At 46.8% G+C, this 12425-nt stretch overlaps 1 protein-coding gene across 1 annotated transcript in view; it reads right to left on the reverse strand.

Moving 5' to 3' along the window:
- SRRM4 (serine/arginine repetitive matrix 4) overlaps nt 1-12425 on the reverse strand; it is a 148774-nt gene that overhangs the window by 6355 nt on the left and 129994 nt on the right. Inside the window, exon 9 of the mRNA XM_028116420.2 lies at nt 3799-4103. Within this exon, the coding sequence (XP_027972221.2) occupies nt 3799-4103 (305 nt within the window). The remainder of the gene's footprint in view (nt 1-3798; nt 4104-12425) is intronic.

Here is a 12425-nt window from a genome sequence, read left to right on the forward strand (position 1 = left end):
ACTGTTGCTAACTAGAATTAAATACACCATCTTTATGTATTTTCATATATAAATCATGTATTTTGCAGGTGCTTTCTATTTAGGATGAGTGCTATAAATTTTCTAGGTAAGATAGTGGTGTAAGTTTCCTTGTATAAAAAAGTGAGTTTATTAAAGTAAGAGTACCAGTAGGTACAGGGATATGGCTAAAATCAACAAGGGGCCATATAGGTGGTTTACATTTGGGAAACTTTGATGTAGCCCATTTTGCAGATGGGGAAATTGAGACCCAAAGAAGAGTGAAGGCTTGTTCAAAATCACCCAATGACAGGGTCCTGTCTTCTGTGCTCTCACCCTGCCGGGAGCCATGTGAAGCTCCTGTTGGGTTCTCAATAAGGGCATGTTCATTTGGTTTGGGCCAAGAGTCAAATTCTAATCCCGTTAATATATGGTTTCCATGCTCATCATGATCTGGCCCCTGCACACCCCTCCAATCTCAGCTCTTGGCACTTTCCTCTCTTGACTCCAGCCATAATGGACTACTTGTTCCTCCTGAAATATCCCTGTTCCTTCCCTGTCTCCAGGCCTTAGAACATTCCCACTGCCTGGAACCCTCTTCCCTCCCCTCCTCACCTGACAATAACTACTCATGGTTCAGGCCTTAGTTCGACCTCACCTTTTCTGGGAGGCCTTTTTTGACATCTCCCTGAGTCTAGTTGGGTGACCCTCAATGTGTTACCACGGCCGCCAGCCTCTATGCACCCCCTGTCCCTAGAAGGACTCACTTGGTCTTACAATTGTCTCTTCCTCCCCCAGTCACTGAACTCCTTGGGGAGAGGACTCAAATCTCTGGAAACTGTATCCCAGCACCTCGGACAGAGCCTGATACCATCTGTTGTCGGTCATGAATAAATAGTTGTGAAATAAACGTTTGAGCCTCTTAGTATCCTGGTGCTCCACCAGCATCATCTTGTATGGTCCTCCCAACAACCCTAGGAAACTGGCACTATTCTCCCCGATTTACAGGGAAGACTCAGAATGGTTAGTTACTTCCTCAAAGCCACCCAGAGTCTCAAACCCCGATCTGTCCAGCTTCAAAGCCTATGCCCCTGTCACCCCACCAGTCCCCTATCTTCACTGTTGAAGGTTCCCTAGATTTAGAGCTGATCATGTCTTTTCCTCTCAGCTCTCTGCTCATTGCTGACATGGCATAAATAGCCATGAATTTAGAGATCACTTATATTTCAAAATGAAAGGCTGGGTCTAAATGATTTAATTTGGCTGTCCATAGAGATCAAATGAAGCAGGTAACTGCTAGATGCCACTCAGGCTTCAGCTTCAATGCTATGACAGATCTGTGTTTGAATCCTGGCGCTGGCCCTTATGATCTTAAGTCTCTTTTTTTTTTTTAAGATTTTATTTATTTATTTGAGAGAGAGAGAATGAGAGACAGAGAGCACAAGAGGGAAGAGGGTCAGAGGGAGAAGCAGACTCCCTGCCGAGCAGGGAGCCTGATGTGGGACTCGATCCAGGGACTCCAGGATCATGACCTGAGCCGAAGGCAGTCGTCTAACCAACTGAGCCACCCAGGCGCCCTATGATCTTAAGTTTCTTAACTACTCTGAGTCTCAGTTTCCCCACCAGCTAAAAAAGATCTCTGGTAATACTTATCCCATAAAGGTTCTATGAGGAGTGAAGGAAGATGATCCATGGCAAGCACTCAGCATGGCACCTAGCATATAATCAGGGCTCAACACATATGAGCAGTCATTATTATTATCAGTTGTTATTACTATTACTATTCTGGTTCTTTTTTTTTTTTTTTGCCTTGGAGTATGTAAGTAGACACCTGTCCTCCCTGTCTCATCTGGGAATTTCACTGCCTGTTCTCGGAGATACTGACATTTGTTCTGACCCAGCCCTGGCTCCCAGGCAGGCTTGGGTGTGAACTGAGGCCAGGGATGTCCCAGGGCAGGCAAACCAGAGGCTCCGTGGAGATGCCAAGCTGTTTGTCAAGAACTGAAGTGGGCTATGTGTTGGGGACAAAGGGCGCTCTGTCCTTGAAGAAGCCGTTAACTGCTTCACTGCTAAGGCTTTGCTTATCATTCTGACATCTTGGCCACTTTGAACAAAAGCAGACTCCCACCTCCAGAAGAAAGAAGACCCCACGTTAGCATGAGAATGTACCAGCAAATCTCTTCCACCCCTCCTGCATCTGCCTCATTATATGCTCCTGAGGAAAAGGACTGTGCCATTTCCCTTTCTCCAGCACCAGGCTGAGTGGCTGGCTTCTAGGAGGTGCCTGATAACCAGGAGAGGGTAAGTAGCTGAATGAATGATAGTCAACGAGCAGCGATTTCTACTAGCCGTAATTGTGACATTATCCTCAGTGATTAGCATTTTGCTGTGATTTCTTGAATAAGAGGGTAAGGGGGTAATGAAGTAGAGTTTACAAACTGGCTCATAAGCCACTGCACGCAAGGTTCTCTGCAGGAAAACTGCATCTAGCAAGGTGTGAAAGTACACACACTCACACACAGGCACACATGTACACGCCGCAGGTATATGGGAACCCTCCGTACTCTCCATACCCACCACCTCCCCCACTCTCCACATCACACATAAGAGCGATACATTTGTTACCACCACTGAACCTCCACTGACACATCATCACGCGGAGTCCGCGGTTTCCATTAGCGTTCACTCTTGTGAACCCAATGGGTTTTGAGAAACGTAAACTATGGATCTGTGCTCCACCTAAGCAGCCCTCTCTAACCCCTGCCCTCTCTACATCTCTACCCACTGCTCTGTTTACTGTCTCCTTAGTTTTGCCTTTTCCAGAATGTCATGGAGTTGGAACTGTACCATATGTAGCCTTCAGACTGGTTTCTTTCACTCATTTAAATTTCCTCCACGTCTTTTCATGGCTTGATAGCTCGTTTCTTTTTAATATTATTCCCTTGTCTGGATGTACTATAGTTTATTCACCTACTGAAGGATGTCTTAGGTGATTCCAAGTTTGGGCCATTATGAATAAAGCTGCTACAAACATCCAGGAGCAGGTTTTTGTGTTGACACAAGGTTTCAGTACATTTAAATGTTTTTACATGACAGCAACTTTAAATGAATTTAATGTTAGACTTTCTCCTGAGATTACTGGTAAAACTGATATTTGTTTTTGCCTGCCCATCTCCATCCTTCCTGATATCAGTACCCTGACTTTTCCTTCAGACAACTGGACCTCCCCCAACTTTTGTGTATGTGGGAAGACTACTCACTAACCCTGATGGTAGCATGTGACATATTCTTGCCAAGAGCACAGCATCTCCTGGGCCAGAGTGACTGGTCCAAGGGTGGGCAAATGACCCGAGATGGGCCAGGCAGAAACAATGAGAATCTGCCCTGGTATTTTGCTGAAATTTTTGGGAAAGGGGCATTCTCCTTCCATTGGCTGGCTAAACAGATAGAATGGTTAGCATATGTGAATGCTGTTGGCATATGTGCCCATGCTTGGGGAGGGTCTGCTTGAGAATGAAGCCAATAGAGAGGGAAGCAGAGATGAAAGATGTAATGGGGAAGGCAGAATCTCAAGGATGTATTTTTGAGTCCCTGGATCCAGATGTACCTGAAGCTGATATCTTTGGATTCCCCCCCACCCCCAAATTATGCCAGTTTGAGTTTTCTCTCTCTTGCAAATCAAAGCCTCCTGGGTTAGGGGTGGGAAGTGCATGGGTACAGGGCTAAGGTGAGAGACTGAGATGGTAGAGCTAAGGCAGAACCCTCCTCCCTCGACCCCTCCTCCAGCCCAGGTGCACTGACCTTGACTCTCTGCCCCTGCTGGTGGGGGAGAGATTCTCCAAAGCGGCCCCCTTGTTCTGGGGTGAGGAGGTGGTGAAGGAGTTCCCTGAATCAGAGGTGTTGCCACAGTTGAGCTCCCGGCTTTTGGTGAGGCCCTCACTGGGGCTCCCCTTCTCTTGGCCCCGCGACCTGGCTGAGCTGATTTGCGTGGAGGGTGGTGAAGAGGTGTCATTGCCTGAGTCATACTCCTGGGAGCGTCCTCTGGAGGTGGTGAGCGGGCTGGCTGTTTTGGTAAAGAGGTCAGCTGCAGACCCCGACCCAGTGATCTGAAAGCAAAAACACCCGTTGGACACTGCTGATCGCTGGGCCTGTGCACTGTGTCTAAATAACCAAGAAATGTTTACCGTCATGATGCACTGTAACGAAAGGAAAGAGAGAGAGAGAGAGAGAGAGAGAGAGAAGAGGAAAGAGAGACGCCAAAAAAAAACAAAAGCACAAATTCCTGAAAGAATTCCACAGAAAGGAGATATTTTTTTACCCCCTGTTAGAATAACTGGAAGATTTAGGTATCATGCAGAGAAAAAGCATGCGATCCAGATTAAACCAAAGAAAAAGGAAATTATACAAAATTTAATTTCTAATGAATTAACTCAAACAAAAGAGACAACTCAATCGAAAGGGGGGTGTGTCACACCCTTAACCTAAAACAGTAATAAAAATGAAGGAAGGGGAAGGGAAAAAGAAATGGGACAATGGGCATGAAAAACATATATCTTTTAACTTAAAAAAAAAGAGAGATAAAGCCAAAATTTTAAACTTCAACCAAATCCTCAATGAATTTGACTTTTTTTTTTTTAAAGAAAAAGTTCCCTGAACAGAACCCTAAACAAATATCGCATGGGGAAAAGAAATGAAATAAAGAGAGTTTTCTTTTTTTTTAAATATAAAGTCAAGGTCACAAAATGACATTTTAGTAGTTTTCAACTAAAGGGGAAAAAAAAGGGGGGCAAAAAAAATGGAAGTCAAATAGTCTGACTGAAAACAAACGAAAAAAAAGCTCTCTACGGATATTTGTGTGTGTCCTTTTCCCCCTGGAGAAGGTAGCTAAGGCTCTCGAGTGGCTTCTAATAAATTCTCTCATGTCTTTGCGGATTATATCCACTTACCAAGCAAGAGCTCCTCCTTTAGTAGGTAGGTAAGGTGTAAGAGAAAGGGAAGAGCGGGCAACGTGAGTCCATCATTAGAGTCGAAAATGACAAGAAAAAACACACACCTTTCTGCACACCCTCACACTTGGCCCTGAGCTTTGAGTTTTGGTTTTTCAGTGTTCCTACTAGGTGAGGCATCAGTTCTCTTTGGTTTTCTCAGCAAGGGGACCTCAAGCCATCAACACTAACCTCGTCAGTCCCTTGGTGCCCAAGTTGGATCAAGAAACCCTTGCTGAAAATGCAGTGGGGCTAGAGCTTTGCCTCTGTGGAGGTGTCAAGATCTCGAGGATGTGCTTGGGACAAAGGGCGTTGGGAGGCACTGGGACATTTGGCCTTGGGGTGAGTGGGAATGGGGAGGTCTTCCCAGAGTCCTGTGTGGGTCTGATCTGGGACAGATGAAGGAGGAACGGAAGTTGAGCCAGCCCTTGGGAAGGCAATGATGTATTCAGAAGCACAGTGCATGGTTTTCTTTAAACGTTCAGACCAGTGTCACAGCCGTGATGACACCGTGGTCCCTGCCAACAGTAGCGTGCTTATTTAGCTGTGGGCAAGAGGGACTCCTGCCCTGGGCCTCCTCCGGCGATAGCCATCTTCAGGCGATAACCATCCTCAGGCAGCAAGAAATCTGTGGGGCCGGGAGGACACTACCTGGAAACCACTTTCCCTGAGAGCACCTTATGGGTCTCTGAGATCCCAGAATTCTCTGTTTAAATGGCCTCTGAGCCCCGTTCCAGGGTCTCTGCAGGCTCATCCATGGATCTCTTCTACTGGGGACACACCATGCTTCAGGTGTGCACGCTCTCAGGTCCAAGGGTGGCCATTTGGACAGAGCTTCGATGTTCAGGCTGAGGTGTCCACGTGTATGTGGGGGAGGCCCATGGTGTTGGTTGGTGCAAGTGGTAGGAGGAGAAAGGGAGGGGCCAGGGCCTTGAGGCAGGGTCCCCAACCCCCGCCCCCCCACCACACTGCCATGTTGTGGCTGGCCACTCCGAGGGGTGTGAGATTCTAAAATCAAACCTGACTTTCCAGATCCATTTCCAAGGTATGTTTGCCAAGACAGGAGAACATATTATGTTTATGTTTGCTGGCTTGATTTATAAACATTGAGACGGATAGTGTGTGGGACTCCTTTTCTACTCTTGCCCTGGGCCCCATGCATATTAGCAAGGCCTCACCATCAAGAGTCTGCTTCCCTCCCACCCCTCATTCCTTGTACCTTGGGCCTAAAGGAGCGGGACTTTGGGGCTTTCTTAGAGAACCGTGTCTGTCTTCTTAGCAATTGGTCATGAAGGTGAGACGCAGAGACACCAGAGCTGCGAGGGTAACAGCAAACTCTGGCAGCTCAGGATGTCAGCTTCTGGGGGGGGGGGGCGGAACTTCCTTTGTGCATTCTCCCATGAGGCTTTGCACACAGACAAGGTGATGGTCCAGCTTTACCAAGTTCTACCCAGCACAGCTGCTGCTTTATCTGCCTGGTGATCTGGCGAGCTTTGCTTTGGGACAAGGGACCTCAAAAGAATATTGCTCAACTGGAGTTTTGTTGAGTGAGACTTCTTTAAAAACAATGTAAAGGCCCTGTTCCCATTCAGCTCCTCCTTTTTGTCTTCCCGTCTGCAGTATGAATGCTGTATCTTTCCCCGCTCTGGGAGTTCAATGGCAACATGTGTATCTCTACCACTTGCGTCATGAATGAGAAAGCATCATGGGGTCTGATGGGTTCTCGGACTGAGCCTTGGTCCGAGGATGGGTATGGATAATCTTTGCCTCAGAGATGGTGAATGTTTGGTGGCCAGTATATCACAAGTGAATTAGGCAAGCCCTTTTGGAGGGGGCCAGGCTGGAAGATCTCTAATGAAGGGGCCTGTGAGTATGACAGCTTCCATTATCTATCCATTATAACTGACTTGCTACCTGGGGGCATCCAGGCTGGCCTTCCTCTCCCCAAGTCCTTGTTCCCAGCCCTGACTACCAATTTCAAAGCATCTGCCCTGGTGCATCATGGGCCCCCATGGGCAAGGATTTCCTGAGTGTGAGCCCCCTCTAGGCTAGTAGATACAGAAGGGAACTCTGCCCTGTTCACCTTCTCATTCCTACACCCTGAGATCACAGACACACTTTCAGCACGTCTCCACCTGACCATGACCATTATCCACATGTAACTTGTGTGATTAGAACTGAGAACTATATCAAGCATCATGCTTTTCCATCCTTTCCAGGAAACAGAGATAAAGGTCCTCTGCAATGTTCTCATTGGGTTGACCCTGGTGCCTGAAAATACCAATATCTCCTGTTTGTTTAAAAGTCCCATTTCTTTGGATGAATATAAATTCTTCGACATGATGACAATATAATTTACAACACAACCTGGAGTATTTCACAGGCCTCATCTCTTCCAAATACCCCCACTGTGGCCCCCATAACCTAAGCCGATTGGTTAGAATTTTCTCGGTTCTGCCACCACAGCTCACTCTCCCAACCCCAGGCCATTTGCACATGCCATTTCCCCTGCCACTCTTCCCCATTACTTCATTTCATATGGCTAAATTTATACATCCTCCAGGTTACATATCACCTCCTCTAGAAAGCCCTCTCTAACCCCCCAGGTCAGGATGGCACAACACTCCATTATTCATTCATTTGATCTTTCATTCATTTTACTCTTTCAAAAATGAGTGGCTTCTGTATGCCACAGCACTGTTACTCAGTGGGATAACTGCTTGTTTTATTGCCTGTCTCTCCATCTGAGTGGGAGTCTGTTGAAGGCAGAGGCCATGCATGACCAGTTCAATATTGTGCCTAAGTAACCAAGCAGTGCCTGGCACAGAGTAACTGCTCACTAAATCTGGCTAAATGAACAAAGCTGCTCCATAGCCCCTTACAAGCCTGAGCTCAGAAGCCGGGGCCCATCCTAATTTGATTCAGTGGTTAATATGGCTGAGTGATCAGGCCCTGGTGAGGTCCAACTGGGTAACTGCCAACTTCAGCAACTTGATGGCTTTTTAAAGGAGGGACTGGCCCCCATCATATTCAAAATCATTCTAAAAAACTAGGTGGATTCTTGGCTGATGGCTGGTGTCCCAAGACCAGCTCAGGGCTGGCTGTGTGATCAAGAGATAAACTTTAGAACTGAGTTCCAGGTGCAGGCCTATGGCAGAGAGAAGGAATACCCTCTGTTCTTCCTCTCCTTCCTGGCCCTGCCTCAGATCCAGCATCCTTAGAGAAAGCCCCCAGAGGCTCTGTCTACACATTCTCAACAGCCTAAGTTCCAGGCTGAGGTGGGAAGCTCCAGATCGAGAAGACTTCCAGATGAGACAAGCTAAGATTGTTCTCCTTACTTCCCTTCCACAGTCTACTACCCTGGGAAGTCAGCTTAAAAAATGGGCTGGGGCTGGCCATTTGCACACAACAGGGCTGTTAGCCTGTACTTTGTTCAGATTATAGAAAGATGCTCCCTCTGGCCAGACAAATCTGGATAGTTTAATGGCCTCTTTGTTTCAGACTCCCCCTTCTCCAGAGCTCTTTATTCACTCTACGCAAAGAGGAGGAAAGATATCGAGGGGAGCCAAAGACAGAATGTGTGTGTGTGTGTGTTTGCGGGGGGGGGGGGGAGGGGGCGCTGACAGCCACGATAATGCAAAGGAGACCTTCATGATAGGCCCACAACAGAGGCCTCTGTGTTCTTGTCTCTGCTCCTTCCTAGACAAGTACTCACTCACATAAGATGCCAATAGTTGTCTACTCGTTGACATGACAACATGGCTCCTACTTGCTCCTCATTTACATAACAGCCCTCTCAAAATTCATCTTTGAAGAGTTCTTCATCTGTTGAGAATTTCTCTTCTAAGCATTAACTGACCTTTGCCCTTGTCCTCCCAGCTAGGCTGCAAAACACTGCTCAAGACACTTGCTAGGAGGAGTCATTCTAGACCCACCGTTGTCCAGTAACAATGCCCTCATGGTACGTGGGGCCCCTGTTTAAGACCTGGAACCCTCATACCAGGAAACTCTTCTGTGGTCTACTCTGGTCCCTTCCTCCATATCGGCCTTGTTCTTCTTTGCCTATCTTCACAAAGGCCTGCCTACCTGTGGGGCTTGGCCTCAAAACTCAGCCCCTGTAAGCTCTGTTTAATTACCAAGTGAAAACCAAACCAAAACAAAACATCTGTCTTAATATGGATTATCCCTAAAATCAAGACAGGAATTTGAATGCTAGTAGTTGATTTGAGAGGACAAGGAACTTCTATAGGGGAGTGGGAAAATGAGATGAGGGAGAAGAAGCACCAATGAAAGATGGGTTATCAAACCAGCTACCATGGAGGGCAGCTGGAGGACACTCTGGGAGCCAGTGAGGAACTGACCCAACCGAGGAGGGAGCTGGGGTATTTATACACCCATGCCCCATCACTCATAGGTTGAAGGCTGCACCCAGTGGGTGTCAATTCTCTAGGGCGTCCATACTGCCACACGGCCAAGCAAAGCAGTCTATGGCGGCCAGAGAGCATCTTCCGGAAGCTGGAGGTTGGCCATGTGCCCTGAAGCGGAGAGGGTGGAGGGATATAAATGAACAGCATCTGCTTCAACCCCCACATCACCATTAGAAAACTGACAGGCCAAGTTATGTTTTGTTTCAGCTACGTTTTCTTTAGCCCACTTAGTATATATGTACTTGAATACACAGCCTGCTTGACAGTAACTCTGAACTAACTACCAACATTGTAGAACGGGGCAGTTTCACATAACAGCTCTATTTCTAGTTTGTGCTGAAGAATAAGATCTGACAATGCTGGGTCCACATCCTTGCTTGCTAATAATCAGCTCGAGAGAATTGCAGCTGCCCATTTTAGGCTTTTCTGGTGCCCAGCCCCACGAGATCTCAGTTGCTTTTATCTGTTAACTGCCTGGCCCCTAAGACATCTGAGTCTGTAACCCTCTAAGTGTCTGCTGCCACCCTGACCACTCCAAAGTCACCACAAACACAGTGCTTCCTGTATGCTCCATCTTTCCCTTCCAAAACTATGAAAATCGATTGCTCCATCTTCCCCAGCTTGATCCTTTTCATCCCTCTTGGGCTTTTGCCAGTGGAAGGAAGCAGGAGACCAGAGCCATTAAGCCATATCCAGACCCTGGAGCTATGACAAGCTCTTCCCTTCTGGATCAGGATGGCCAATCTCAGACTTTTTTCCCCCCTCTAAGGACATACTGTATTTCACAAACTAATGGCCATTGGAAGAAAGCAAACAAGTGTTTCCCCTTTACTCCCTTGGCCCCCTCCAATGTGAAGTTCTGATTCTTTTTTTTTCTCTCTTGAAATCATAAGCTTGACTCATCTCCTTGTTCCTTAATATACTCCATATTAACACTTGGGTTTTTCTAATAAGTAATTAAATCCCCCCACCACAAACTCCAGCTCCTGGCATTTCACTGGGAGTCTCTCTCAGCCCTCCAGGGAGGCCTGCACTGTTATTTATTGTTTTTGTTTCAGATCATTATTTAATCAAGAACGGGGAAAAAAGGCAACCTCTCACTTACACTTCAAAATTTAATTTCAGCTGAATTCTGAGATCAAGAGGCAGCACGGCCTAATAGGTTACAAAAATACAATCAAGAAGAGAATTCCAATTAAACTGAACAAGTCCATTTACTGAGCTTCAAATGGCCCCATGGAGAGAAATGGCTGTAAATTTTTTTTCCCCTCCCTGCCATATGGGGGACTGGGAATTCTCATGTGAATATAGAGCTGCGTGGAGAGCTTTTAGCTCAACGGTTCTGGTTATTCCTTAAAGAAAAAAAAAATCCTTTTGTTCCACAAAGACATTAAGTTCATTTTCCTTGCTGTTGTTCATCTTCCTTTGTACACTAATTAGGGAGACAGAAAAAGAATGGGTTCGTTGACCTTTGGGAGTCTGCGTGAGAGGAGGCAGGATGTGGGGACAGCAAGAAGGTAACAGAGTCCTTCAGGGCTAGGGCGATCCCACGGAGCAGTGCACTGCCATTGACCTTGGGCCACAGGACATGGCCTGGCCACCTCTGTCTCTGCACCTCCCCACCCTGGGCAGGAAGCTGAGGGGAAATGGTAGCTTTGAGGGCCCCCAGCCCACCGGTTCTCAAAAATCTCGATAGGGATCCAGTCAGACAAATTCTGTACCAGCCCAAATTGAAATGGAGAAAAGTTAAGTTCAATGTAATGAGTTTTTCATCTAGCTAAATGCATTTGATTTAAGGGCTCATCCTTTCTTCGGAGGCCATGTAGGTACTACCTTTTCTGGTGGTAAGATGTCACTTTGTGATAGAAAATTGTGGTTTTCTTTTATTCTGAATGGACGTGGTAGAAGTAAAAGTTGACAATGCTATGCCCACTTTCCATTTAAAAAAAACCCAACAACCACAACAGGTCCCGCAAAGTCCCCGTCTCATACTGCCTTTCCTCTGCATTCTGGTCCCTCTCCTCTCGAAACTGCAGTGAACGGTGTGGCACGTTTGAGTCTCTTGGCTGAGCGAGAGCTTGAAGGCTTTTGCAGAATGTGTGAGAGCCTGGGTCAGGGGTCTGAAGGCCAGGGCCACCATATGCTTTCCCCTTAGCCTCCTTTTCCCTGTCCACAAAATGGGATGCATACCTCCATCCTGCCTTTCTCCTAGGCTTGTTCTGAAATTCACCTGAGATTGTGGATATGATTAAGCTTTTTGAACCCAGAGGTACTTCAAAAACATCACATCTGGGTTTATTAGGAGCAAGCTTAATACAACCACTGAGATGACAAATAATAATGCTAGCAACGATTGCATATTGAGTGTTAGTTATGTCCCAAGCATTGGGCTAAGTTTCTCGCACAGAACTGAAACGGCATGAGGGTAGGATCCTTGTCTGTCTTGTTCACTGCTGTTCCTCCAGTGCCTGGAACAGTGCCTGGCACACAGTAGGTGCTGAATACATATTTCTCAAATGGACAGATACCCCAACTCACTCCATCCTCACAACCTATGAAGTAGGTTGAGCTAAAAGCTCTCCACGCAGCTCTAATAATCATATTAGCCCCAAGTATAGATGAGGACACTGAGGCCCAGGGAAGTGAAATGACACAAGGGAAGTCATGTCATTAAGCACCTGGACTCTGGGGGCAGAATTTCTGGGCTTGGATCCTAACCTCTCCATTTCATTTAGCTGCTCTTCACTGAATTGTTCTAGGCCACAGAACATGGCTGCCATTTTCTAGGCGCCCACTTAAATGGGCATATTAGTGGAAACTCCCTTGAAGGGCTATTATAAGAAATAGATGAGGTGGTACATGTAAAGAATTTAGTCTAGCACCTGGCACATAGTAGGTGCTCAGTTGGCACTGGTTGTTGTTGCTACCCAGGGTCACCCGGAGTTGCCCAGGGAGACAAGATCAAGAACCCCAGAGTCTATAGATCTGCCCCAAAGCCCATGACTTCATCACTGCA

This window comes from Eumetopias jubatus, unplaced genomic scaffold, assembly GCF_037043125.1.
Source record: "Eumetopias jubatus isolate StellerSeaLion01/CBP00866 unplaced genomic scaffold, mEumJub1_p1.0 scaffold_16, whole genome shotgun sequence".
In the NCBI taxonomy this organism is placed as follows: domain Eukaryota; kingdom Metazoa; phylum Chordata; class Mammalia; order Carnivora; family Otariidae; genus Eumetopias; species Eumetopias jubatus.